This window comes from Kluyveromyces lactis (assembly GCF_000002515.2).
Source record: "Kluyveromyces lactis strain NRRL Y-1140 chromosome F complete sequence".
Taxonomy (NCBI): domain Eukaryota; kingdom Fungi; phylum Ascomycota; class Saccharomycetes; order Saccharomycetales; family Saccharomycetaceae; genus Kluyveromyces; species Kluyveromyces lactis.
The window spans coordinates 775,089-799,371 of NC_006042.1; the positions used below are offsets into that span (position 1 = coordinate 775,089).

The 24,283-nt window shown below is 38.3% G+C and overlaps 13 protein-coding genes across 13 annotated transcripts; 6 read left to right on the forward strand and 7 right to left on the reverse strand.

Annotated features, from left to right (window-relative positions):
* Nucleotides 1–36: 36 nt before the first annotated feature.
* GCD2 (translation initiation factor eIF2B subunit delta) lies at nucleotides 37–1,845 on the forward strand (the record flags this gene model as incomplete). The annotated part of the gene is made up of 1 exon (XM_455458.1): nucleotides 37–1,845. One exon carries the CDS (start codon nucleotides 37–39, stop codon nucleotides 1,843–1,845), a length of 1,809 nt encoding a protein of 602 aa, XP_455458.1.
* A 210-nt stretch (nucleotides 1,846–2,055) lies between these two features.
* On the reverse strand, nucleotides 2,056–2,484 carry MRPL51 (mitochondrial 54S ribosomal protein mL43; the record flags this gene model as incomplete). The annotated part of the gene is made up of 1 exon (XM_455459.1): nucleotides 2,056–2,484. The coding sequence occupies one exon, from the start codon at nucleotides 2,482–2,484 to the stop codon at nucleotides 2,056–2,058; it is 429 nt and encodes a 142-aa protein (XP_455459.1).
* Nucleotides 2,485–4,175: 1,691 nt separating this feature from the next.
* KLLA0_F08371g (uncharacterized protein) lies at nucleotides 4,176–5,921 on the forward strand (the record flags this gene model as incomplete). The annotated part of the gene is made up of 1 exon (XM_455460.1): nucleotides 4,176–5,921. One exon carries the CDS (start codon nucleotides 4,176–4,178, stop codon nucleotides 5,919–5,921), a length of 1,746 nt encoding a protein of 581 aa, XP_455460.1.
* A 498-nt stretch (nucleotides 5,922–6,419) lies between these two features.
* Nucleotides 6,420–7,931, reverse strand: GAL1 (galactokinase; the record flags this gene model as incomplete). Its single annotated transcript, XM_455461.1, has 1 exon — nucleotides 6,420–7,931. The coding sequence occupies one exon, from the start codon at nucleotides 7,929–7,931 to the stop codon at nucleotides 6,420–6,422; it is 1,512 nt and encodes a 503-aa protein (XP_455461.1).
* A 765-nt stretch (nucleotides 7,932–8,696) lies between these two features.
* Nucleotides 8,697–10,763, forward strand: GAL10 (bifunctional UDP-glucose 4-epimerase/aldose 1-epimerase; the record flags this gene model as incomplete). The annotated part of the gene is made up of 1 exon (XM_455462.1): nucleotides 8,697–10,763. One exon carries the CDS (start codon nucleotides 8,697–8,699, stop codon nucleotides 10,761–10,763), a length of 2,067 nt encoding a protein of 688 aa, XP_455462.1.
* Nucleotides 10,764–11,653: 890 nt separating this feature from the next.
* On the forward strand, nucleotides 11,654–12,766 carry GAL7 (UDP-glucose:hexose-1-phosphate uridylyltransferase; the record flags this gene model as incomplete). The annotated part of the gene is made up of 1 exon (XM_455463.1): nucleotides 11,654–12,766. The coding sequence occupies one exon, from the start codon at nucleotides 11,654–11,656 to the stop codon at nucleotides 12,764–12,766; it is 1,113 nt and encodes a 370-aa protein (XP_455463.1).
* Nucleotides 12,767–12,877: 111 nt separating this feature from the next.
* NAT1 (peptide alpha-N-acetyltransferase complex A subunit NAT1) lies at nucleotides 12,878–15,391 on the reverse strand (the record flags this gene model as incomplete). The annotated part of the gene is made up of 1 exon (XM_455464.1): nucleotides 12,878–15,391. The coding sequence occupies one exon, from the start codon at nucleotides 15,389–15,391 to the stop codon at nucleotides 12,878–12,880; it is 2,514 nt and encodes an 837-aa protein (XP_455464.1).
* A 379-nt stretch (nucleotides 15,392–15,770) lies between these two features.
* On the reverse strand, nucleotides 15,771–17,222 carry CUS1 (U2 snRNP complex subunit CUS1; the record flags this gene model as incomplete). The annotated part of the gene is made up of 1 exon (XM_455465.1): nucleotides 15,771–17,222. One exon carries the CDS (start codon nucleotides 17,220–17,222, stop codon nucleotides 15,771–15,773), a length of 1,452 nt encoding a protein of 483 aa, XP_455465.1.
* Nucleotides 17,223–17,456: 234 nt separating this feature from the next.
* On the reverse strand, nucleotides 17,457–17,687 carry BIL1 (Bil1p; the record flags this gene model as incomplete). The annotated part of the gene is made up of 1 exon (XM_002999382.1): nucleotides 17,457–17,687. The coding sequence occupies one exon, from the start codon at nucleotides 17,685–17,687 to the stop codon at nucleotides 17,457–17,459; it is 231 nt and encodes a 76-aa protein (XP_002999428.1).
* Nucleotides 17,688–17,878: 191 nt separating this feature from the next.
* Nucleotides 17,879–18,580, forward strand: RRG7 (Rrg7p; the record flags this gene model as incomplete). Its single annotated transcript, XM_455466.1, has 1 exon — nucleotides 17,879–18,580. One exon carries the CDS (start codon nucleotides 17,879–17,881, stop codon nucleotides 18,578–18,580), a length of 702 nt encoding a protein of 233 aa, XP_455466.1.
* Nucleotides 18,581–18,840: 260 nt separating this feature from the next.
* MCH5 (riboflavin transporter) lies at nucleotides 18,841–20,322 on the reverse strand (the record flags this gene model as incomplete). Its single annotated transcript, XM_455467.1, has 1 exon — nucleotides 18,841–20,322. One exon carries the CDS (start codon nucleotides 20,320–20,322, stop codon nucleotides 18,841–18,843), a length of 1,482 nt encoding a protein of 493 aa, XP_455467.1.
* A 917-nt stretch (nucleotides 20,323–21,239) lies between these two features.
* On the forward strand, nucleotides 21,240–22,166 carry YHM2 (Yhm2p; the record flags this gene model as incomplete). Its single annotated transcript, XM_455468.1, has 1 exon — nucleotides 21,240–22,166. One exon carries the CDS (start codon nucleotides 21,240–21,242, stop codon nucleotides 22,164–22,166), a length of 927 nt encoding a protein of 308 aa, XP_455468.1.
* Nucleotides 22,167–22,719: 553 nt separating this feature from the next.
* On the reverse strand, nucleotides 22,720–24,063 carry SLY41 (Sly41p; the record flags this gene model as incomplete). Its single annotated transcript, XM_455469.1, has 1 exon — nucleotides 22,720–24,063. The coding sequence occupies one exon, from the start codon at nucleotides 24,061–24,063 to the stop codon at nucleotides 22,720–22,722; it is 1,344 nt and encodes a 447-aa protein (XP_455469.1).
* Between the last annotated feature and the right edge of the window lie 220 nt (nucleotides 24,064–24,283).

A 24,283-nucleotide genomic window follows, 5' to 3' on the forward strand; every position in this document is an offset into this window, starting at 1 on the left:
AATAACGGTATACTTTGAGGTATCAAATCACCAATAATGACAGGAGGAGCTAAGGAGGCTTCAGGGAAAGAAACTAATACTGAAAAGACGGCAAATGCACAAGAAGGAGAAAAACCTTTATCTAATAAAGAGTTGAAGGAACTGAAAAAGAAGGAGAAGGCTGCAAAGAGAGCAGCCAGTAAGCAAGCTAGTGGTATCTCTATTGAAAAACAGCAGCAGCAAGCTGCTGCTAAGCGTGAAAAGAAGCAGCAACAAAGAGATCTCTTAGCTGCAAAAAAGAATAAAGCAGCCGACCCGGTCAAACATGATACCAAGAAGTCGACTCTATTTGGTCATCTAGAGACTGCTGAAGAAAGAAGAGCTTCTTTACTTGCAGTTTCGAGTGCTATCACTTCTACAGGTACCTCAAGGATTACTGCTAATGGGTTAGTATTGCCTTTACTTGCTACTACACCCGCGGTTGCGGTTTCCCAACCAATGTCTGCATCTCCTTTGAGTTCAAACCTTTCTGGAAGCAATACTAATTTGGCAGGTTTGGCTCATTCAGAAGATTTTGAAGCCCATCAAATGCTAAATTCCTTGTCCCTTGATGAATCGTCTTCATTTGTCCCAGGAATATCATCCGTCATTCCAAATACCATGACTTCACAATTTACAAATCAACAATCGATTGCCTCTGTAAAAGAATTGATTGCCAATCGCGAAATGTTACATCCCGCTATCACCTCTCTGACTTTGGATTATGCATTCTATAAAATTATAGGTTCCATTCCTCGTTGTATTGCCATGTTAGAGGCATTCCAACTGGTTGTCAGAGACTACAAGACTCCAGAAGGTACTACTCTTTCACGTAATTTGACAAGTTACCTGTCCCATCAAATTGATTTCTTGAAGAAGTCAAGACCATTGAGTGTAACCATGGGTAATGCCATTAGATGGTTGAAGCAAGAAATCTCTCTAATCGATCCTTCAACACCGGATTCAAAGGCCAAAAAAGAACTTTGTGATAAGATTGCACAGTTCGCTAGAGAAAGAGTGCAGTTGGCTGATCAACTTATCATTGAAACAGCTTCACAACATATTGAAGAAGGCAGCACTATATTGACCTATGGCTGTTCCAAGGTTTTAACTGATTTATTCCTACACAACGCCATAAATTTCGGTAAGAACTTCCAAATTGTTATAGTGGACAGTAGACCTTTGTTTGAGGGTCGTAAAATGGCAGAATCTTTGAGAAATCAAGGTCTTAATGTTTTGTATGTTCCCATTACAGCATTGGGTACCGTATTCAATATGGATATCAAATATGTGTTTTTGGGAGCGCATTCGATTCTTTCAAATGGTTTCCTATATTCAAGAGTCGGTACTGCTCAGATCGCTATGTTGGCAAGCAGAAGAAATATTCCTGTACTTGTATGCTGTGAGTCTTTAAAGTTCTCTCAAAGGGTACAGCTTGATAGTGTCACATCTAATGAACTTGCTGATCCAAACGATTTGGTAACCATTGACTCTGCTAATCCTGTACAGAGACGTAACAACAATGGGTTCTTATTACAGCAATTTATCAAAGAGCGTGAAGCGCAGCAGAAGGAAGTCGAGAATAGCTCTAAGCAAAATAATAAATCTGGCAGTGCTAATACCAATAATGCTACTGCCGACGAAGGTAAGAATGTCAAGGATAAACCAATACTAGCAGAGTGGGAGAAATCACCTAATTTGCACATCTTCAATATAATGTACGATTTAACACCCCCTGACTACATCAAGAAGATCATTACAGAATTTGGTTCGTTGCCACCATCTTCTGTTCCCGTGGTTCTTAGAGAATACAAAGCATCAGCTTGAATGGAGCCCTTTGCATATATAATATACGATAATATCATATAATATAGTAAATGAAAAATTAGTATAGATCTTCTTTTTTATTAATTGCGTAGTAATATTCAACATCGTAGGTTGTTTACTTAGGTATCGGCTTCATCGAGGATATTGCTATATATATGTACAAGTTAAGCTATGATCTCGATATTACCATTCACAAGTCATTTTTTCGATTCAAACCTTGTGTCTGATGGCTGGGCTTAAATGTAGTGGAGACCAGATACCTCTCACACTATCGTTCAAAGTATCCACATTGTCGTTCTTAGTTCTGTGACGGAGTTGCTCACCAGATGCGTCTCTGATTAGTTTTAACTTATTCTCTACATTATCAATGTTCAGATTTTTTACGCAGATGGCTTTATTACGGCCATTAACATAGTCACCTTTTATAACTGGATGGCCAGACTTTCTTACTATTTCGAACTGTATTGTTGGATATTTTTCAGCCCATTGAATCATTCTGTTAGACGTTAGGAAATCTCTCAAACCCTGTGAGGAACCACCCCAATTACAGTATTGCAAAGTGATCTTTTTACATGGAAGCACAAAAGCGCCAACACCATTTCTTGCGATAGAAGTTTGTCTCAAAACTTTAACAACCATTACTTCAGAGAAATCTTTATGACCGCGGGTACCAGCTCTGATTAGAAAACAAGTTGGGTGTATTTTGAAACTGTGGAGAGATCCTTCAGATGCAGAACATAGATTCACTAATATATCTTTTGAGTTTTATTCGAGTTTTCAGTTCATGATTATTTTTTTCCAATTTCAAAAGACCATCAGTCACGTGAACAAATCTGTATGTATTCGAAGGTAGGAGGACAATTCACCACATGCTCACACAAATGAAAAAGATACTGGTACCAACACTGCTATAAGGTGACGAATGTAAATAATACAGAACCTCTTTCCGACTATATTCTGTTTCTTTCACATTGCTATGTCAACACATCCTCATGAGATGTCATACGTCATGTAAACTTGATGATCTGTCGATGGGTTATGACAATAATGCACTACCAGCGTTTGGTTAAGGGTACTTTTACTGAGCAAATCCATAGAAAGTACGATAGAGGCCCCAGATTCTGATCCAAGATGTCCCAAAGGCTTCATATGAGGTTAATTAAATAAAGGGCCTGATTTGCGTTCACCCATGGAATGTACGGATTGACACCTAGCGTATGTTGGATGCACACTAGTAATTTGTTAAAAAAATTATGCACATGCGTCATTTAAACCAATTAACTGGGCACTCCCTATTAAGTGTGATGTAAGTGTATGACACTTTGTTCAAGAACAGGCAAATGTATTGCCATAATAGTCACCAGTTTATCATTATGGTGCGTATAATGTCCCTATAACTATTGAAAAATTAAAGTTCTATGCGTTTTTTTAAGGATGCGTATAACGATGACCACCCCTAAAAAACATTCACTTGTAAGTAGCGAACAGTCAAGGTTTGTATCCGTTTCTTTAATTTATTACGGCGTTCACTGAAGCGTTTCAACGATGCAGTATAAAATGCGACAAAAAAATTTAGGGAAAAAAGCAGAAGAATACCATACTAATTAACTGGAACTTGGTAATTCATCAACGGTAAATACTTATAAGGTGTTAAGAGTTTATTAGCGTGTCCAAAGTAACATTTGTATTATATAAGAAGGGCAGCAAATGGCACTTTTTTACTACCATTTTCATACCTTTTACTTGCACCTTTATTTCATGTCATTGAAGAATTCTTAATATACATAGTTTTCCTTCAGATTAATTAAAGATTGAACACCCTCGAACAACAACCTAACTTTACTACGCTCATTAAAAACGATTATAACGCTAAACTTGGTTCCCTACCCATACATACCTTTTGAAATTATTTTCTCTGTCACTAAACAAGAAAGTTTCAAAACGTCAGTTTTCAGAAGCTTCAATACCTCGCTACAGAAAAATAAAATCATTCATTGGATCCAACTTTACGTCTATCCTTAAAAAGGAAAAAGGAGTGTGAATTAGTGTGAACATTGAACTCGAAGAGTTGCAATAATCATAGCACCACCACCTTAAAAACAATAAAAATAAATACAGTCGCTCGTTTGAAATATATTTTGCTTTCAATTTAACTATTGAAAGAACCTGATACCAAAAACCCAAGAACGTTTTCTAAGCGGCTTTGTCTGAGAAAACCTGAAAAAACCTTTTTGACACATTTCTGCAGGCAAACTTCTTTTGTCCCTGCATTAGAAAAAAAGAACTTTTGTGAACACCTAACCAAGGCAAACCTAAAACAAAAGCTACCTATGGAGCAATATCTTAACTTATCCGATGATGGCGAAGCACAGCCTAATTTGGATTTGGAATTAAAATCCTTCTTTGACTTTAGTCAAGATTCATCAATTAACCAAGATCCTTCTGCAGTTGGTCCCAACAATACTGCTTATTCAGAACAGGTTTTTCCTGAATTCACATTTGAAACTGAATCTAGCGGAAAAGAGTTTCAATTTGGTTCTATTGCGGAGTTGTTACAGGACACACCAATGAGTAGAGATCTAGATTATTCCACAGCTACTGAGACGTCCACGCCACATTTCACCTATATGGCAGATAACTTCTTGGCTAGTAATTACAGTTTGGATGAAATTGCTGCGTTACCGAATACTAATGAGCAAATTACCATTAGTAACACAAATAATAACAAAGGTAACTTGATGCATTTTTCTGTCGGTCAATCGATGTTGTGTTTTAATAACGATATTTTTGACGGTAGAAGGGAAAGCTTTGTTTCCGATACTGTTACTCCGATTAGTTCCAACACAAATTCGCCAAGGAGTAATTCTGTCAATAATAATAAAATTAACAGAATCAACAACATGAGGGCACAGAAACCTAATAATGTGAGGTTTAGTTTCAATCATGTAAATTCATCTCCTTTTGCTGTTGGTAGCTCTTCCAGTATTGCAGAAGTCTCCATGGATTCGATGTTTCCACCCTCGCCCACGAAGACACCAACGAAAATGTTGCCAAAAACTAAGAGAAGGAAATCCTCGTCATCTTCTTCAAGTTCAGTTTCATCTCTAACTCAAGATCTTTTGTCGATGAAAGATAGAAGATGCATCTTTAAACCAGCCCCAAAGAAAAAATCAGAGCTTTATCTAAGGCCAGAAAGAAGATGCCCAAAATTCGAGTTTGGAATTCGGTCGGAAGATAATGTTATCAACGTAACGTTCCAAGGTGGGTTCATCAGAAATACCATCATGGATTGGTATTTCCCCAGTGACAGCGCTCTTCCTTCTAATTTTCAAGATGTGACAATCGAATACGATCATGATTATTACGCTAAAATGTTGAACCATATAAATACCCAAATCGCTATGCAAAATGACCCCAACATTTCAAGTTTCAGGACATATTGGAAAATCTTGAAGTGTCAAACTGGGCCACATATCAAATTGCAGTTCATTTCTGAAACATTAGATTGCGATGTTAATTTTTCGAACACCCAATATTATTTTAACATTGTGTCGAGAATCGTCAGACCTAAAAGTTTCGGCCCAATAGAAAGCGGTGCTAGGTATAGGGCCAAGATGGTGAATGACATGAAATCGGACGATAGTACTGGCAAGCCGAGATGGTGTCATTTTATCACCAGTGCTGAGATGAAGGGGATTTTAGATTTCATCTTTGATGGTCTTGATTACATAGCTAATGATGACACTTTGCCAGATAAATTATCCAAAGGTATAAAACCAAATCCGTTCAAGCAGCATGAATCTAGGATAAGATCTCATATGGTGGGGTATGTTTCCGGTAAAAAATGTATGAAAGATGCTAAGAATGTACTAACTGGTGAAAGGAAAGTCTTTGCCGAGGAAATGTATAAGCAGGTCATCGGATATGACGATAAAAGGAGACCGTATAACACTTTGAAGGAATTTGCTGTTATGGAGGTTAAATATATGATGGACAACATTGAAGATTTGTTTGGAAAATTCTATTGGGTCGATCCCGGAACTGTGCCCACCGGAGGGTATAAAGTCCGCTTCTGAGGTGTTGTGTCATATTTTCACTACCGTAAAGCAACATCTTTGGATAATATCAGAATGAGAAAGAACAGATACGCAGTACGTTTTTTGGTGAGCTCTTTGCACTTCTTTAGTTCTTTCCATCAATATCAGTTGCTTATGCACTTATGACTAATATTGATGTTTAACTTCAATATCTTTAAACTTTTGTTCTTCCCGACGTTCATTAAGAATACTAATACACTTTAATAATTAGTTTAATATTTGTTTCTATATAATGACATTTAATTAAAAAAGATAAAATATAAAAACATCATAATAACTCACCAGAGGTTAAGAACAAAAAAACAAATTAGATATCTGCTAATCCAATATAGTTAAATCAATCTTTCCTTGGTATAATGGGTATATTACATATATTTCAAGGACCGACACTCCTACCAAATATCTAAAATTTACCATATTAACATAACATGTATATAAACGTCAAATCATAATCAGCACTAACATTACCTAAAATACCTATTCATATAAGACACTACCCAGACTTGGTTTGGAAATGATTATAGCATCTTCTAGTTCTTCTGCAGTCAATTCTGGAAATCTCAAGTTGTAATATTGTTCAGTCAATGCACTCTTGACAGAGTCAACAGTGTCAGTAGAACATAAGTGTACTGTACAACCACCCCAACCGGCACCAGTCAAACGAGAACCGAAAGAACCATTCTTCAAAGCAATTTCACAAATGGAATCGGTCTCTGGGCAAGAACATTCGTATAATTTGTCACAAGATTCCTGCGATTCATTCATTAGGGCACCAAATTCTTCGAAGAAATTGGATTCACCTTTTTGGAACAATTGTAAGGCCTTCAAGACTCTCAAAGCCTCCGAATAAACATGCTTAGCACGTTGAAATAACTTCAATCTTTGGAAACGAACAGGAAAGTTAGTTAGATATAGTTCAGTGAACTGAGAGATAGATTCACACCCGCACAGTTCAACGGCGTGATCTAGGGTGTATCCATTCGGGTCTAAGGTTTCTTCTACTAGTTGCAACATTTTATTCAATCTTTCGATACCAGTTTGAATTTCGCCATCCCATGGCTTACGGCACGATTTGTCATATTTCGTGTAATATGAATCCATAAAGTTTCTTAGGGTACCCTTACCTAGGTTACCTTCAGTTTGTAAGGTAACACCGAATTTCTGAGCCAAAACGTTAGCAGCGACGGTGACTTCAACAACTCTCAAATTATAATTGACAGGTCCGGTTTCCGCCTTATTACTAACCACAAGAGTGTTCGCAATCAAGAAGGAAATTGGCAAATCTTCTGGGAACTTGAACGGAGTAGCCTTCAATTCTGGTTTGAACTCCACGTACAAAGCGTGACCCTCGATACCACAAATGGAGGCTGCTTGATCCATACCACCGTTATTAACACCGACATGATGTTCCGCTACAGCTGTAGTCTTTGTCAATTCATCCTTGAGGATTGGCGTTCCTGCAGGAACATTAGAGTATATGATTGCCAAAGAAACCGCACAGATGAAGGCAGCACTTGAAGACAAACCACCACCGCTAGGAATGTCACCCTTGACGTAGATTTCCATACCATGAACTGGACCCTTGAAGTTGTATTTCTCTTGTAAGAATTGTTGAGCGACTAGGAGGCCACACTTGAAATAATTGGACCAGTCTGACACTGATGGGTCAATTTCAATCAAGGATCCATCCAATGGTAAGTCGAACTTACGCTGAGCAAAATTGCTATCATGATTAGTCAAAGTAATGGATGGATTCTCGCTTTCAGAAGTTAAGCGGCACGCTAGCATCAAATCGTTTTCAATAGCCATTGGCAACACTGAAAACTGACAATAATCGATATGTTCACCAATCAAATTAACTCTACCAGGAGATCTGGTTATAAAAAACTTCCTGGAATCATCTGTATCATAACATTCCACAAATTCATTCTTCAATTGTTCCAATTTTGGAGCGTGAGCAAAATCTGTTGGCACAATAGGAACGGACATTATTATTTCTTATATTTCAGCCTTGTTTCAAACCTGTTGTCACTTAAAAGGATTCTACGATCAAATTTCCAACTTTATAGGTTGAATGATATTCTCACCCGTCTATTGAAAGATCAAACCTGGTATCAAGATATGTCTCGAACTGTCAAACCTTTTAAATGTAATTTCAATTCAATAGAACGGTTCTTTTATAGACCTTTGGAAGCCTGCTCCATCATTTAACAGAACGGCTACCGAGTTTTCTTCGGATCACTTCAATCCGTATCACGTGATACATACGGATTGAACGAATCCGCTCTACGGAATACACCAATCCGGAATGAGCGGAAGACTATGCCCCGGATGCCCCAGATTTTTCGTTTCTCAGCAGGCAAGCTACCGACCGTACTATTGGTAACGAGAGATGAGTTAGGAATTAAACACCGTGAAAGAAGGAAAGAAACAGAAATTACTAATAAGTTGCTATCATAACACGACAACCTGCTTGCCTTGCACCTTGAAGTGACATTGAGGATCAAATCCCCTTTACTTAAAACACGTATGATTGCATGCTCAATACGTATATAAACACTGAGTCCAGGCAATTGAATCCAAATAAGAACAGAAGGCAAAAACAGTAAACTGCCTTCCTTCAATATAATTGATATAATAGACTACCATTTGAAGGATATCTCTTATAGAAGCTGTCACTAAGAAGGACCAATAATCTGAATCAGGTTAAAGGAAACTCCTCGAAGCCAAAAAAAAAAAAAAATCAACGCTAAGATGTCTGAAGATAAATACTGTTTGGTGACTGGTGGTGCTGGTTACATTGGGTCGCATACTGTTGTTGAACTTTGTGAAGCTGGTTATAAGTGTATTGTTGTTGACAACTTGTCTAATTCCAGTTATGAATCTGTCGCTCGCATGGAATTGTTGACTGGCCAGGAGATCAAGTTCGCAAAGATTGATTTATGCGAACTGGAACCATTGAACAAGTTGTTCGATGATTACAAGATCGATTCCGTTCTACATTTTGCCGGTTTGAAAGCGGTTGGTGAAAGTACTCAGATTCCATTGACTTATTATTTCAACAATATCGTTGGTACTATCAACCTTCTAGAATGTATGAAGAGTCACGATGTAAAGAAGTTAGTCTTTTCCTCTTCTGCCACTGTTTACGGTGATGCCACTAGATTCGAAAATATGATTCCAATTCCAGAGACCTGTCCAACAGGTCCAACTAACCCATATGGTAAGACCAAGTTGACCATTGAAGATATGATGAGAGATCTACATTTCTCTGATAAGTCTTTCTCCTTTGCTATCTTAAGATATTTCAATCCTATTGGTGCTCATCCATCTGGTGTCATCGGTGAAGACCCTTTGGGTATTCCAAATAACTTGTTACCATTCATGGCTCAAGTTGCCATTGGAAGAAGACCAAAGCTATACGTCTTTGGTGACGATTACGATTCCGTCGATGGTACGCCAATTAGAGACTATATCCACGTTGTCGATTTGGCAAAGGGTCATCTAGCAGCACTAAAATATCTGGAAAAATACGCTGGTACTTGCAGGGAATGGAATCTAGGTACCGGTCATGGTACCACTGTGCTACAAATGTACCGTGCCTTCTGTGATGCTATTGGTTTCAATTTCGAATATGTTGTCACTGCTAGACGAGACGGTGATGTTTTGAACTTGACCGCTAAATGTGATCGTGCAACAAATGAGCTAGAATGGAAAACGGAACTAGACGTTAATAAGGCGTGTGTGGATCTGTGGAAGTGGACTCAAGATAACCCTTTCGGCTATCAGATTAAAGGTGTGGACTCCAAATTCTTTGGGGATAAGGGAGATTTTTCATCCAGAGTTGTATCTCTAGGTAAAGGTACCTCATTCGAAGTTAAACTTGCTAACCTTGGTGCTACCATCGTTGACATTGTTGTTAACGGGTGTTCTGTTGTTGCATCGTTGGATAATGAAACCGAATACAAGGATCAAAGCAATCCATTCTTCGGCGCTACTGTAGGCCCCTATGCTAACAGAATCGCTAATGGTACCTTCGAAATCAATGGTAAGAGGATACAACTAACTGTGAGCAAAGAAGATGGTAATGTAGTTCATTCTGGAATCAACAGCTACCACTCTAAGAAATTCTTAGGTCCAATCGTTAAGAACCCGGAGGCTCATATTTGGACTGCAGATTTCAAATACGTAGATGAAGAAACTGAATTTCCGGCCAGGTTGTCCACTTTGGTAAGATATAAAGTCGACAGCGAAAAGAAGACTTTGACTGTTGAATACGAATCAAAGGTCGCGGGCCAAGGCTCTACAGGTGCCAACATCACTAACCACACATATTTCAACTTGAACAAATTCAATGAAGCTACTATTAAGGGATCTAAAGTACAATTGATCGACAACACCGGTCTCGAAGTGAATAACAAGTTGCTCCCAACAGGAAACTTAAAGAAATATACCCAAGTGGCTACTTTCAATGATTCCCCAACTGAAATCACAGAGAAGGAACCTGTCTTAGATTTCTGCTTCGTAAGCGGATTACCTGCTAAACTAGATACAAGATCTTCTCCGCTAACACCGGTGTTTAAACTATCTAACGAAGATGCTAAGTTGGAAGTGGAAGTGGCTACCACTGAGCCAACTTTCCAGGTCTACACCGGTGATTACGTCGATGTCAAAGATAAATACGAAAACAGAGCTGGTATTTGTTGCGAACCCGGTAGATACATTGACGCTGTCAACAATCCTGAATGGAAATCGAGCGTCGTTCTTCCAGCGGGAGAAACCTATGGCCACAAGCTTTCTTATACTTTTAGGACTTTGTGATGGAAATACATTTGACATAGAAAACACTAAACCAAATAAAAACTTAAACACAATAACATGACATGATTGTTGATATATGAGAGTATGTTTCTTGTCAACAGTTTTCTTTCTGAATCAATATATACACATACTACATAGTTTTACCTTTTACGACTTATATTGCATAATTAAACCCCATAATAATAAACAAATACCATTGACATGACAGATAATATTTTTTTATTTCCCACATGTCGTTCCTAACACGCAGCTACATGACAGTATCGAACTTCGAATGTGATCGCAAACCAACGTGCTTGTGACCAGCTGCATGCAAGCAAATGACGATGATGATAAAAGTTGTGTCGGACGACAAAGCTTCAGTGTCACCGGATTTGGTTCAGTTATTATTTTTCATTGGATATGGAAACTTCGGAGTTGAGTGGTCCGTTCCCGTCTCGGATGATTGTGGTCCGATGGACAAGCTGATTCGAAGGCCCTTTCGTTCTCTTTACGGCAGGTTAGCAAGGCCGTAAGCTCATCGCTTGGGTATGTCCACGAGCTACACTCTCTGTACGGATAGTTTCTTAGCACCGTCAACAAGATTAAGGAACTGAATGGTGTATTGTTTCATTATGGTACAGGATTGCACCGGAGCACTGTATTTGTGGAGCTACTTGTGCTAACAGCACGAGAGTGCCCAATTTATTTCATCAAGTAAGTTTAGCTGCGAATATATAAAGTAAAGCTGTAGATGGAGGATAGACTTGTCATTCGAGAATTGGTTTGAATTGGATTCAGTTGCGAATAATTCTTTTAACATACAGATATAGAAAACCAATCATCAACATTGATTGATACGAGCAAAACAGAATAACAACTAACATCAGCGTTTTCAAACGGTTAATATAATGTCTTTTGACTTAACAGATCACTCACATGCACGTTACAATCCATTGACTGATTCTTGGATTTTGGTATCTCCACATAGAGCCAAGAGACCATGGTTAGGTCAACAGGAGAAACCTGGTAGAAACGATGCTCCAGACCACGACGATAAATGCTACTTATGTCCCGGTACTACCAGGGCTACAGGTGAGCAGAACCCAGATTACGAATCTACATATGTCTTCACTAACGGCTATCCAGCTGTGAAATTAGAACAACCAGATCCAGAACTGACGGTGTCGAATTGCGACGCATTGAAGGAGAGATTGTTCAAGTTGAAAGGTGTGAAAGGTAACTGTTATGTGATCTGCTTCTCTCCAAAACATAACCTAAGTTTCCCACAAATGGCTCAAAGTGAGATCATGAATGTTGTCAAAACGTGGACTAACTTATTCCAGACTTTGGAGAAAGAAGCCTTGGAAGAGAACAAGCCTTATAAATATCTACAAATTTTCGAAAATAAGGGTACTGCTATGGGTTGCTCTAATTTACATCCTCATGGTCAGGCTTGGTGTTTAGATTCCATTCCAAGCGAACCTGCAAAAGAGTTTGACCACTTCGAGAAATATGAACATCAACATGGTGCTCACTTGTTGGAAGATTATGTCAATTTAGAACTTCGCGAAAAGGAAAGAATTGTGTGCGAAAATGATTCTTTCTTGGTTGTTGTTCCATATTGGGCCGTTTGGCCATTCGAAACCATGGTCCTCTCAAAACGTCGCATCCCATCCTTGAATCAATTTACTGATAAAGAAAGGGAAGATTTAGCATCTATCATCAGAAACTTGACCATCAGATATGACAATCTCTTCGAAACGAGTTTCCCATACTCCATGGGTCTTCACCAAGCCTCTCTCAACGCTACCGAAGGAGAATTGAAAGCCGCTTGGTTCCATATGCATTTCTATCCACCATTGCTAAGATCGGCCACTGTGAGAAAGTTCTTAGTAGGGTTCGAGTTATTAGGACAACCACAAAGAGATTTGACTGCTGAACAAGCAGCAGATAGACTCAAAGCCCTAAGTGGTGAAGTACATTATTTAGCAAAACTTGAGCAGGAAGAAAGCAAAACTTGAGCAGGCAAAGCAGAAAATATCCGTATAGGAAAACTTATTTACAAGTTATACTCACATAAAATTTCCAAACTTAGTCACATTCGTAAGCTTTTAGATCCTACCTAACGTTACTTAAAATTCATATTCTAATATTGAATGCTGAACGACAGGATCTTCGTTGTCTAGAACAGAAATGATGTCTTCTTTAATTTCTGGTTCTGGAATGGACTCACTCGAATGATGATAAAGTATCAACAATGATGGCAAGGTTTTGCCATATGTGCATGTTACAAATTGTACCTTATCGCCAGATTCTGACAACAGATCAGGGAATTCCTTTTCTATACCCTTAATGGCGACTTTCTTGGCTATGACATCATGTGGATAAGAGTCTTTTGTGTTCTCTAAAAGCACCAATGCCATACTTGCTGCAACAGAATCTTTACCATTTAACTTAACATATTTTGTGAGTGCGCCCAGAGCCAAAGCTAGCTTACCAGTTCTCAAATGGAATTCAAATTCCAGCAAATGTCTTCTCGTATCATCAGTGGTTTGGGATAAATATAGTTTCAAAAATTGATTCTCGAATAATTCCAAAGGATTTGGATCATTGAGTAAAGTTTCACCAAATGGATCCTTGTCATCAAGGTAGGCAAGATACTTGGCCTTTTCTTCTTCCTTCTTTTTATTCAAAGCAGCAGCTTCTTTTTTGGCCTTTTTGTTGGTCTTCTTCTTGATAGAACTGTCATCATGCTCTTGTTCAACTGATGCAGTTAGTTGCAAAGAATCAAATCTTCCGAAAATTATCCTTGAAGCACCTTCCATAGCCCTAATAAACATAGGCAAAGTATAGAGGTGGTTTCCCCATTCAAGCATATTCACGTAGGCTCTTGGTGTCCCTTTTCTCATACAATAGGAGTGGAAATCTAATTGATCATCCTCAAATTGCTTGTAAATCTTAGGAATTGCCATATAACGTTTTAAAGAAAGGCCCTCAAACTTATTAACATTGAATTCCAATTCTTTTAGAAGTTTTCCATGAGATTCTATCTCATCAACGGTAAGTGCAGTTATATCTTTATTCTTCAAGCCGATTAATTCCTTGCAAGATTTTTTATACAATCTGAAGAAGCTCTCAGCTTGTTCGATAATGAACCAAGAGGCTTCTAGGAGGTGTAAATCTGGTACACCATTTGGAGATTGGTCGTTTTTGGTAAACAATGACACGATCTTAGTAGCCTCATCAATTTTATCAGCTCTTAACATGTATTTTACAGTCTTTGCATTAATAAATCTATCTTGCAGGTCAAGTTCGCGACCTTTATCAATAACTTCTGAAGCTTCTTCCAATAGCCCCAAATGCTTCAGGACTCTGGACTTGAGAATATATACCTCAACAAGAGTTGGAGTGTGGTTCATTGCTTTGTCAGCATATGCATTAGCCTGCTCGAACTGCTTTCTATGCAAATAATGTAGAGCCAAAAAGTAAGTTGTCCAAACAAATTGGATTGGTTGATCAGTCGATGATAGCTCAGCATAATAAGGTAATACAATACTTTCAACAATATCCGGAATACCTTCCTTCTTGTAAAGAGGTTTGATGTTATTGAATGTGGCTGGAACACCGCGATTTAACTGCGTTATGATATAATCATTGAGTTTCGCGGTTAATTCTACCTTATCTTTGAGGAATGTGAGCGGAATGAATTTAGGAGGCTCCGATTTAGGGTAAAATATAGCCAACTTTTCATATAAAGCTTTCCTCAACTTCTCATTTCCTTGAATTCCAAGTGAAACTTCCAATAGCCTGTAATATCTGAAATTGTCTGGACTTCTCTTAATCAAAGTTCTGTACACAATAGAGGCTTCCTTAGACCGACCAAGTTTCATTAAAATAGAAGCTTTCCTCTCTAACCAGCCATATCTATCATAAACATCGTCGGAAATCTTTTCCAAATGCTCTAAAACTCTTTCCAAGGATTCTTTATCGTTGCCTGCCTTCTTGTACAAAAGATCATTCTTGTACATGATACATTCGTTGTTCTCATACATTTCTGGTTCACCCAACTTGCCTTCAGCAAGCTCTTCAAATGTCGAAAGAGTATTGATTGCGTCTTGCGTACGCCCATTCAAATCTTGTGCTATGGCCAATGAGGTCCAATTGGCACGATATCCTCTGTAGTTTTCCCAGTACTTTTTTCTCGATTCCAGCGCGCCTTTGAAATCATGAATTTGAGATTGCAATGTCGCCAAATCTCTATAGATTTGAGTGTTTGTAGAACCATTTTCTAATGCGGCCTTGAACCACTTTACAGCGTCTGAGTAATTTTTCACCTGTCTGTAATAAATTCCTAATAAGTGTCCACCAATTGGACTTACAAGAGTGCCTTTAATTTTGGATAACGCTTTATCAATGTAACTAGCAGCTTCTTCAGGTGTACTACAGAATTGCAAGTTCAATCCCTTCAAAATTATAGAGTCCACATGACTGCTGTTCTTCTTCAAGATTGTGTCCAAGATCTTCAACGACTTCTTGTAATTTTTACCTTCATATAGTTGCAGTGCTTCCAACATATTGCTGTCATCCTTAGACCTACCAATTGGAAGTCCCACTTTCCCGTGAGATAGTCCCTTTTTTTTATACATGCTAGTGTAGATCAATGGGTCGCTGAGTGTAGATAAGCAAGCCAGTAAGAGTGTTTCTCCATTTATTCAGTCATGAATATGATTGTTGAACTTGATAATTTTCATGATTTAGACGTTGACTATTGTAAATTTTTCAGTTTAGAGATACATTGAAAATGAAATGTTTGGGTTTGAACGAACTGAAGGTAATAGTTAGCAAGCGGAGCTGGTACGATTCAAGGAGTTTATTACTCACCTACTGCAATAAAGTTAAAACATGTTGCAATCCAATGATACTTTTGATATAGTTACATACTCACATTTACAAATATTTTACGTAATTAAAGGGAAACAGCTGACACTTTTGAAACGTAGGGTTTCTAACGAGTTAATGTAAAGATCAAAAACGGAAGTCAGGCTCTTCTTCCACTTTCTGTTTTTTATGTAAGACATTATCATCGTCCTTCTCCTCTACGCTTGTTGATCGTTTGTTCGTAATATTGTAAGAGGTAGTGGAACTGATTATTGTAGATCCGTCGACTTCGTTTGATTTAGCTTCCGTTAGAACAGTAAATAAGGGTCTATTTTCATCATAGTGCTGGTTGACTACAGAGCCTCCATCAATTGGCACTAAGCCTGAATTATTGTTTTCATGTGTCTCGCTTTCTGTTTTTGTTGCTTCCGCTTCATTGGCGTCTGAAGACACCTCATCGTCGGAAATTGATTCGTTCAACGGATCTGGATCAATATGTGCGTCTTGATCTTCTAATTCTTCAAATGAGAACATGGCTCCGAATAAGTTTTGTTTGGGTATTCTCAAAGTATCTTCAGGGTAGTATCCGTATTGTGTACCGGTAAGATTAGAGATTTCCCAATTTATTCCACAGACTTTCATACCAGGGTATGATTTGGGTAGTCCTAATCTATTCATTTCATGACACCAAGGCGGGAGCATCCCCTCCGTGAGATTTAATGCCTCCCTTAAAGTTTCCGATAGATACCCTGGTCTATATCGTGTCTTTATTTGTTTCCATTCGAGTTCACTATCCAAACTTCTGTTTTCATAATATAAATCACCAAATGACAATAGTTCAGGTTTCCAATTCTTTCCCAAAGTGAAAAATGCTTCGTACAACCTTTTATAATCTAGATCTAATACACCTAGCTTGGGTTGAACTTTTGCTCTGGTAATATCCTTCAATTTCTCTGCTTGCTTTTCGTTTCCAGAGGGAACAGTCTCTCGCATCGTTTCAATATCGGTTTGTCTAATAATCTCAGGTAATTGAAATGGCTTCCTTTCCATCATTGATCGTCCAGATAAATAACCTCTTTTCATTTGCCAATGTCTGGGGATCCCCACTGTATTATGTGTTGTCTTTATAGCTGCATTGAAATAAGGCCATTGCGCATCGCAGTCAAACCATTCGATGAGTTCCGGATATGGTACTGAAGCTTTCAAAACAGCAATACTTGGTTTGTTAGCAAGTCTCTTTTGTCTTTCTGATATATTTTGAAGTACTTCATCCGCTTGATCCTCAAAACTGTCGGAACCCTCAGCATCCTCATCGTCAATATCAGCCCGTTCTTTTCGTACTATGGCTTGTTCCCGTTTTGAATCATCATCCTCATCGGCCCCTGTAGCCGAAGCTTTAAATCTTTGTAACACTTTATTGAGACTTTCATCCTTGATAACTAAAGGTTCATTAATTACCTGTTGCGAGGTGTTGCCATTCTCTGATGACACTTGTTGTAACAAACTGGAAAGCCTCTTCTTCCTTTCTTCTGCATCCTCTTTCACAGATCCATTTTTATTCTTTGAACGGCGTTTATTAGCCTTGGCTTTCTTTACCATAGTGCAATATCTGGTGGGCAGTTGACTGTTGTTATATTAATAAGCAGTCGAGCCAGAATACTATTGTATGCTCATCTGTCAATTTGCCTTTTTTATGTCCTTTATTAAGACCACATATATTTTTCAATTAAATGTTGAAATTTATACCATTATATTATACGTGAACAGATATGGCAACATTCAACGGTCTTGTATACATGTGATAGATGCTATATGACTATGGATAATAACGAATCACTCTTCTAAATTCTTGAGTCTATCGTTGATTGAATCGGCGAATTTGTTAAATTGTACATCATCGTCATTCACTTTCCGCAGTAAGTCCTGTAACTTTTGCTGAATATCTGAGGCTATCTCAAACACGGTGGGAACATCTTCGTTGGAATTACCACTATTTTCTGATCCTTTTGGTTCAGGGGTAACAATTGGTTGTGTCGAAATCATCTTTTGAAGTGATGACTGCATGTATATGGCTGTATGTAAGCTAGATCAATAGACTTCAAGGTATGTCGGTTCTATGACATTTACATTTTTTTTAGTTATTTGAATCCGATCCAAATTTTGGTGATACAAATGATACATGGAGGTGATGAGACTAACAATGGCGAGAACGCCAGCTGGTCTATTTTGTCCATGATAGCCTATTAGGTATACAGATGAGTTGGAAAGGGGTTTTTGCAAGTTCATTTCCCAAAGATACTTTACAGAAGTATATTGCTGCCAATGAGAGCATCGCCAACTCTACCGTTTTTCAAGGTACGCTATATGAGCTCACGGTGGTACGAGAATTAATGAATAAGCTCCGACTGGAGGATATGCAGGTAGTTGGCGGTTCATATGATGGCGGCATTGATATTCGGGGCAAATGGAACGTTTTACCATTAACAAAGGCTATAGAAATGCAAATACAATTCGATGAGCTACCTAAACGTTTGAAACTTCCGACTACATCGATAAAACCATGGAAACATAGGGTGAAACCCGATAAATATTTAGACTGTTACATTCAATGTAAGGCTTTCAATTCAGATAAAGTTACTGGCCGCCAGGTACGGGAATTAATTGGATCATTCTCCATGCAAGTTCCCGCTCGTAAAAGAAACTCGAGCATAATGATAATGAGCTCTCCAACTTTGTTTACAAAAGATGGAATAAGGCTGTTTAATGAGGCCGCAATACCAATGGTATTTACCAAAGTGGATATGATCCAGAGATTAGCTGATGGAAGCTTCGATGTGAAAAACTCGGGAAAACTACAGCATTATTATGAGAATGACTATGCATCGAAATTACTTGCAAATTGTGGAATCAAAGAATGGTTAAAATTGAAAGGTTATGAGTCCTTAGCACAAAAATGAAATATTAGCACGCAATTACGCTATCAGAAAAGTTTAAATAGAATGAAACCTGTACATATGATGAATGTAATAAATATGATATGCTAATTAATTTAAAGATGTATAAATTTATAAAGGTTGTGTATCTGATTATGCAGCGCATGAAAACGAGATAGGAATGTATATAGTAGCCAGGTTAAAATTATGTATTAATGATGTCTCGATGTTGAAGGGAAGGCGTAAGTTTTAAAACAAGTTTGGGAATAGTTGTGGATGGCATTTTAGAATCTCTTCATATTGAAGCCCACTGCTAATGTCTTGGAAATCATATAACATATAGCAGAGACAAATGACGTGACACCGCACCAAATTACATAGTGGTCATAGCCCTTGAAACTCTTTTCTGGTCCGATGATGGCACCTGTAATAGGAACTGCTACTAAAGTACCAAATGCGACAACAAAGTACATTGTAGAATATCTTCTTCCGAATTCTTCAGTCTTTGAGATTTGTCCACAGCAGACAGGTAAGATACTGAAGATACTTCCGGAAGAAAATCCATAAATGGCACTGAATGCGAATAACACCGCTCTGGTAGTGGCAAAAGGTAACCACATCACAAAAGTTATTATGCCAAGAAACACTAGCGTAATCATTGCAACGTTAAACCTTCCGAAGATATCACTGAAGAATCCTGGTAACCATCTCCCTGGTATACCGGCAAGGTTAACTACCATGACCAATAGATAACTATCAGATTGCGATAGACCTTGTTTCATTGCATATGAGGTGAAGTAGGTGATACCAGAGATTATGCTAATTTCACCAAACACAGTTCCCATGACACAGAAAGTGTACTTCAAATCTTTGAAACCGAAGATATCAAAACTTTGCAAGATGTAAGTGTTGAAAACACGCCTCCAAGTAGGTATTGCTCTTTCACGTTCATTTAACTTTTTATGTGGCAATCTCTCCTTTGCTAAGACTAAAGCGACAATCAATAGGAACAAATTAACAAATCCTAAAGTTCTAAGGCCCCATACGAAACCATAAAATGGGTCCGAGTCCTTCTCCATTGCAAAGAACTTTCTTAGAATAACAGGGAAAATGACACCACCGATGGAACCGCCAGTGGTAGCTATTGCAGTTGCGGTACCACGCTTAACCAGGAAGTAATGAGAAGGCACACTGATCAATGGACTCATTAGAATACCATTACCAAGTCCGGTAACGATTGAAAAGGACAAGATGAACTGCCAGAGTTCAGTAGAATTAGCCATACCAAAGAGCCCACCAACATGCAGTACAGAACCAACAATCAATGGGCCCTTGGCACCGTTTCTGTCAAAATAAGTTCCTGAAAAGATGCAACTTGCGAAATTAACAAACGAAAAAATGGAGAAAATCCAACCTACGGTAGATGATGAGGTACTCGACAACTGGTTTCTTTCAATAAAGTTTTCCATGACACCAATAGTGTTCAACATACCGAAAACTGGAATAAACCCGCAAAAACAACCGAATATCACCAACCATGCGGCAAACCCACCTTCCGGATAAAACAATCCGTCATCCTGAATGAAGCTGGGTCTCTTTACGCCAGACTCAACAGGCCTCGTTTGCTCGTTATAAGTTTGAGTAGCCTCAAGATCAGCGAACTTGTTATCAACGTCCACTTCTTTTCTCATCAATAGCTGCCGGGACGATTGAGGAGACAGCATAGCTGGTCTAGAAATCTTTTCAATAGTCACTTCTTCGGACATTTTTTCCTCAATGGGTAGAGTATACACCTTATGCCTTGAATTCTGATTAGCAGTGCTAGCATGGTGGCCTCTTGAGTATGTCTGAGAGAGTTACAACTCTCTCTCTGTAGCACTCATTGCTCATCGCTTTATATGTCAAACATCGAATTTTTCGAACGGCGTTCGATATCCGCTTTTCCTTTACGAGGAAAGAGTCACACTGGGACCAAGATATTACATAACAGTAAACATTGCACCGGGCTGAAAGTTGATGCTGACATTGAATTGAACACTAAAGTGCAATGCCCGCAATGCCCAATTTACGGTACGATCGACAAGATAAATTTGTAAGTTGCTCCCTTTAAACCTGGTTTACAAGGATCCTCACTAACGTGACGAAACTTTCTACAAGCCGGTAGAACGCTCGTTTGACTGCATTTGAGTCCACATAAAGCAGAAATTGTATACATAAATACCAAATAATACATTACTCACGTGTAAAAAACCACTATCAGGGCCCTAAATGCCGGGACTGGCAACCTATATTGTTCGTTTTCCCACAGGAATCTCGAAATCTCAAAATTTTTTTCATCCCATTGAAGATGGAAAAGAAAAATCTCTAAACTTGGATCTTTGAAAAGATAAAGCCTTAGAGGAGAAACCTTGACTGTTTGTTTCATTTAACAAAATAGAATTGATTTGGGTGTTTTCCGTTTTTCACTGGCTCGGAGTTTCGGAGAATTAAGGCTGAGTCTTGATTGCTAACAATTATAGAGTCAATTTGTTTTATTCTTTTGAAGTAGGTCCAGGATCGAACTTGTATAAATCAGATAGCCTTTCGTTAGATACTTGAGTCATCTGTCGAAGAGAGAAGCATCAACATCAAAACAGTGAGGAAGCACAAGAGCTAAGGAACTAGAAGTTCAAGGAAGGAAACAATGTCATCCCAGCCAGTTGAATTGAAGAAGAAGCCAATTTCATTCTCCAACATTTTGTTGGGAGCCGGTTTGAATATGTGTGAAGTGACTACTTTAGGTCAGCCATTAGAAGTGGTCAAGACCACTATGGCAGCTAATAGACAATTCACGTTTTTCCAAGCCATTAATCACATTTGGTCTCGTGGTGGTGTATTTGGGTTCTACCAAGGGTTGATTCCATGGGCATGGATTGAAGCATCTACTAAGGGTGCTGTGCTATTGTTCGTATCTGCAGAAGCTGAATATCACTTTAAGAAATTGGGATTGAACAATTTCGGTGCTGGTATCATGGGTGGTGTTTCTGGTGGTGTAGCACAAGCATATTTGACAATGGGTTTCTGTACTTGTATGAAGACTGTTGAAATTACCAAGCACAAGAGTGCTGCTGCAGGTGCTAAGCAATCATCTTGGGCTGCCTTCAAGGAAATTTACAACAAGGAAGGTATCAGGGGTATTAACAAGGGTGTCAATGCTGTTGCCATCAGACAAATGACCAACTGGGGTTCTCGTTTCGGTTTCTCTAGATTGGTCGAAGAAGGTTTGAGAAAATTCACTGGTAAGACTAATCCAGATGATAAATTAACTGCATTGGAAAAGATCTTCGCTTCCGCCATCGGTGGTGGTTTGTCTGCTTGGAACCAACCTATCGAAGTTATCAGAGTTGAGATGCAATCTAAGACCAATGATCCAAACAGGCCAAAGGATTTAACTGTGGGCAAAGCCTTCAGATACATTTACCAATCTAACGGTGTTAAGGGTCTATACCGTGGGGTCACTCCAAGAATTGGTTTAGGTATCTGGCAAACCGTGTTTATGGTTGGTTGTGGTGACATTGCAAGAGAATTTGTCGGCAAGTTGACCGGTGAAACTCCAGTTGCTAAGCATTAAGAAATGTCAAAAAACAAACAAACAAACAGAAAACACTGTGAGATAAATCATAAACAATAATACCTTAGTCTTCCGCGTCACTTTGCTCATAACTCATAATTCATAATAAGATTTACATACTTAGCAAGTATAATATTCCCCGCTGTACTCATATTTAAAAAAATTGATCCAGTATGTTGGCTATACTTTTTTTTGATTGAGAAGTATCGGGTTGATCTGATCTGAATCTTAACTAGCGGAAACTGGTCTTCATATCGTAGCTTAATAAAACCACGTCAATATATACTGTGGAAATGATGCTCAAGTTTTCCAGTAAACGGCGCGTAATATCAGTATTTCAATTGTATATTCTAAATAACGAGTAACTACTATTTTACACTGGAGGTTCCAAATAATGATTAAACTAGAAGGTTTGAGGATGAATGTTTTAAGTGAAAGAATAAATGCATGCAATAACAAAAGGAATTGAAAATGTCGTTGTTTTAATATAGTCGCTTGAGAACATCGTCAAACAGGTATGCTTATAATACAGTAGTGAAAAAAAAAGAAGTGCCTATAGTGAACAGTTTACTTTTTTGTTCCCCCACTTGTCATATCCGTACAATCCACTGATCGTTAAAATCAATCCGAATAGTTGATTGATCGACAAATTCGATTCCCAAATGAACGCTACTCCGATGATCACGATCCGTTTCATGATGTTTGCAATCGAATAAGTAACGGGACTTAGCATACCGATTAGTTGGAATGCTAACATGGCTTGGAAGAAATGAGCAACCCCGTGAATTAGAACTAGTGTCATTACGCTCGGCGACAAATCAGCGAAAACTGAGGTAGAGCTGGAAAAAACTTCGTTCGATACGAAGATTGGGAAAGTTAAAATAAAACCGACACATGAGCAATAGAATAAAATGGTAATTTTGTCCAACTGGATCGGTGAGTCTTTCTGGGACTTTAGCTCTACTAGATTCAGTTGTGATTTGTTCTTACAGGGTAGAACATCTTTTGACTTAACTGTCAAAATTCCTTTGGCAAAAATGTTTTGTGATACAAAGATCACCATAGAAATAAAAGCAAACGATAGACCCATTGAGAAAGTTGTTTTATCAGTCTCCGTAAGTTTGCTTTTATTGTTTTGGGATGTCCAACACGTAATGATAACACCAAGGATCAAAGGAATAAGGGTATAGTAAGTCATATTGTTATATTGTCTTCCTTTTGCGAATCTATAATAGCACACGGTCGCGATTGGAGATAAAGCTTTAACAGAATGCACCAAGGAAACTGGAATCAAAGATGTGGATTTATGAGAGGTAATATGCCCTACAAATTGGAAAATACCCATTGGGAAAGTTGTATACCATATGACTTTAGATGGTACCAGGAAAGTGTTTAATATGCATCTCGAAAATGATCCATTCAAATAAGTGGGTAGAATTCCTTCCGGGAAGTTTAGAACTGTATTCTTCAATTTTGATGAAGATACCTGTGGTGCATGCAAATAGTTAGCAAACGTTACAAACGCGAGACATAGCGATGCGCTTAGAAGGAACTGCAATTCCGTTAAACCAACAGGATGTGGAAATCGGGATAAAATGGCTTTTGACAGGTTTGATGAAACAGAAGAAGTCATATACCATATAAGGCATAAAATAGATATGTGAACATTCACTTCCGGTAAATACTCTTGTACATCCTTGGGAAATAGATTGACAAATTGCTCTTTCCACGTCTGATTTTGCAGTCTTCTGACCTCATTGAACGAAGTTGAATGTTTATGAGACCTGTAATTTTCCTGGAACGGTATTTGTACCTGGTTGACAAAGTTAACATCTGAAAATGTTTTATTGATCGAAGGACGGCGCTTCGAAGTGACGCTCTTGGAAGTTACAATCATTTTTCGCTTATTTTATTCACACCTTCTTAAAATCAATAAAGCGAGTGGAACGAAGTTGAATGAGAATAATTTAGCAAACGATAGAATAGATCGAAAAGAACTGTTACTTTATGGAGCGAGCAGCGATTTTAGAGCCGACTGTCACTATGTAAGAAGTATCTCTTTCTATTACAAGTCGCCAAAAATTGATGCCATGTTATTATATTATATATTTCCAGTC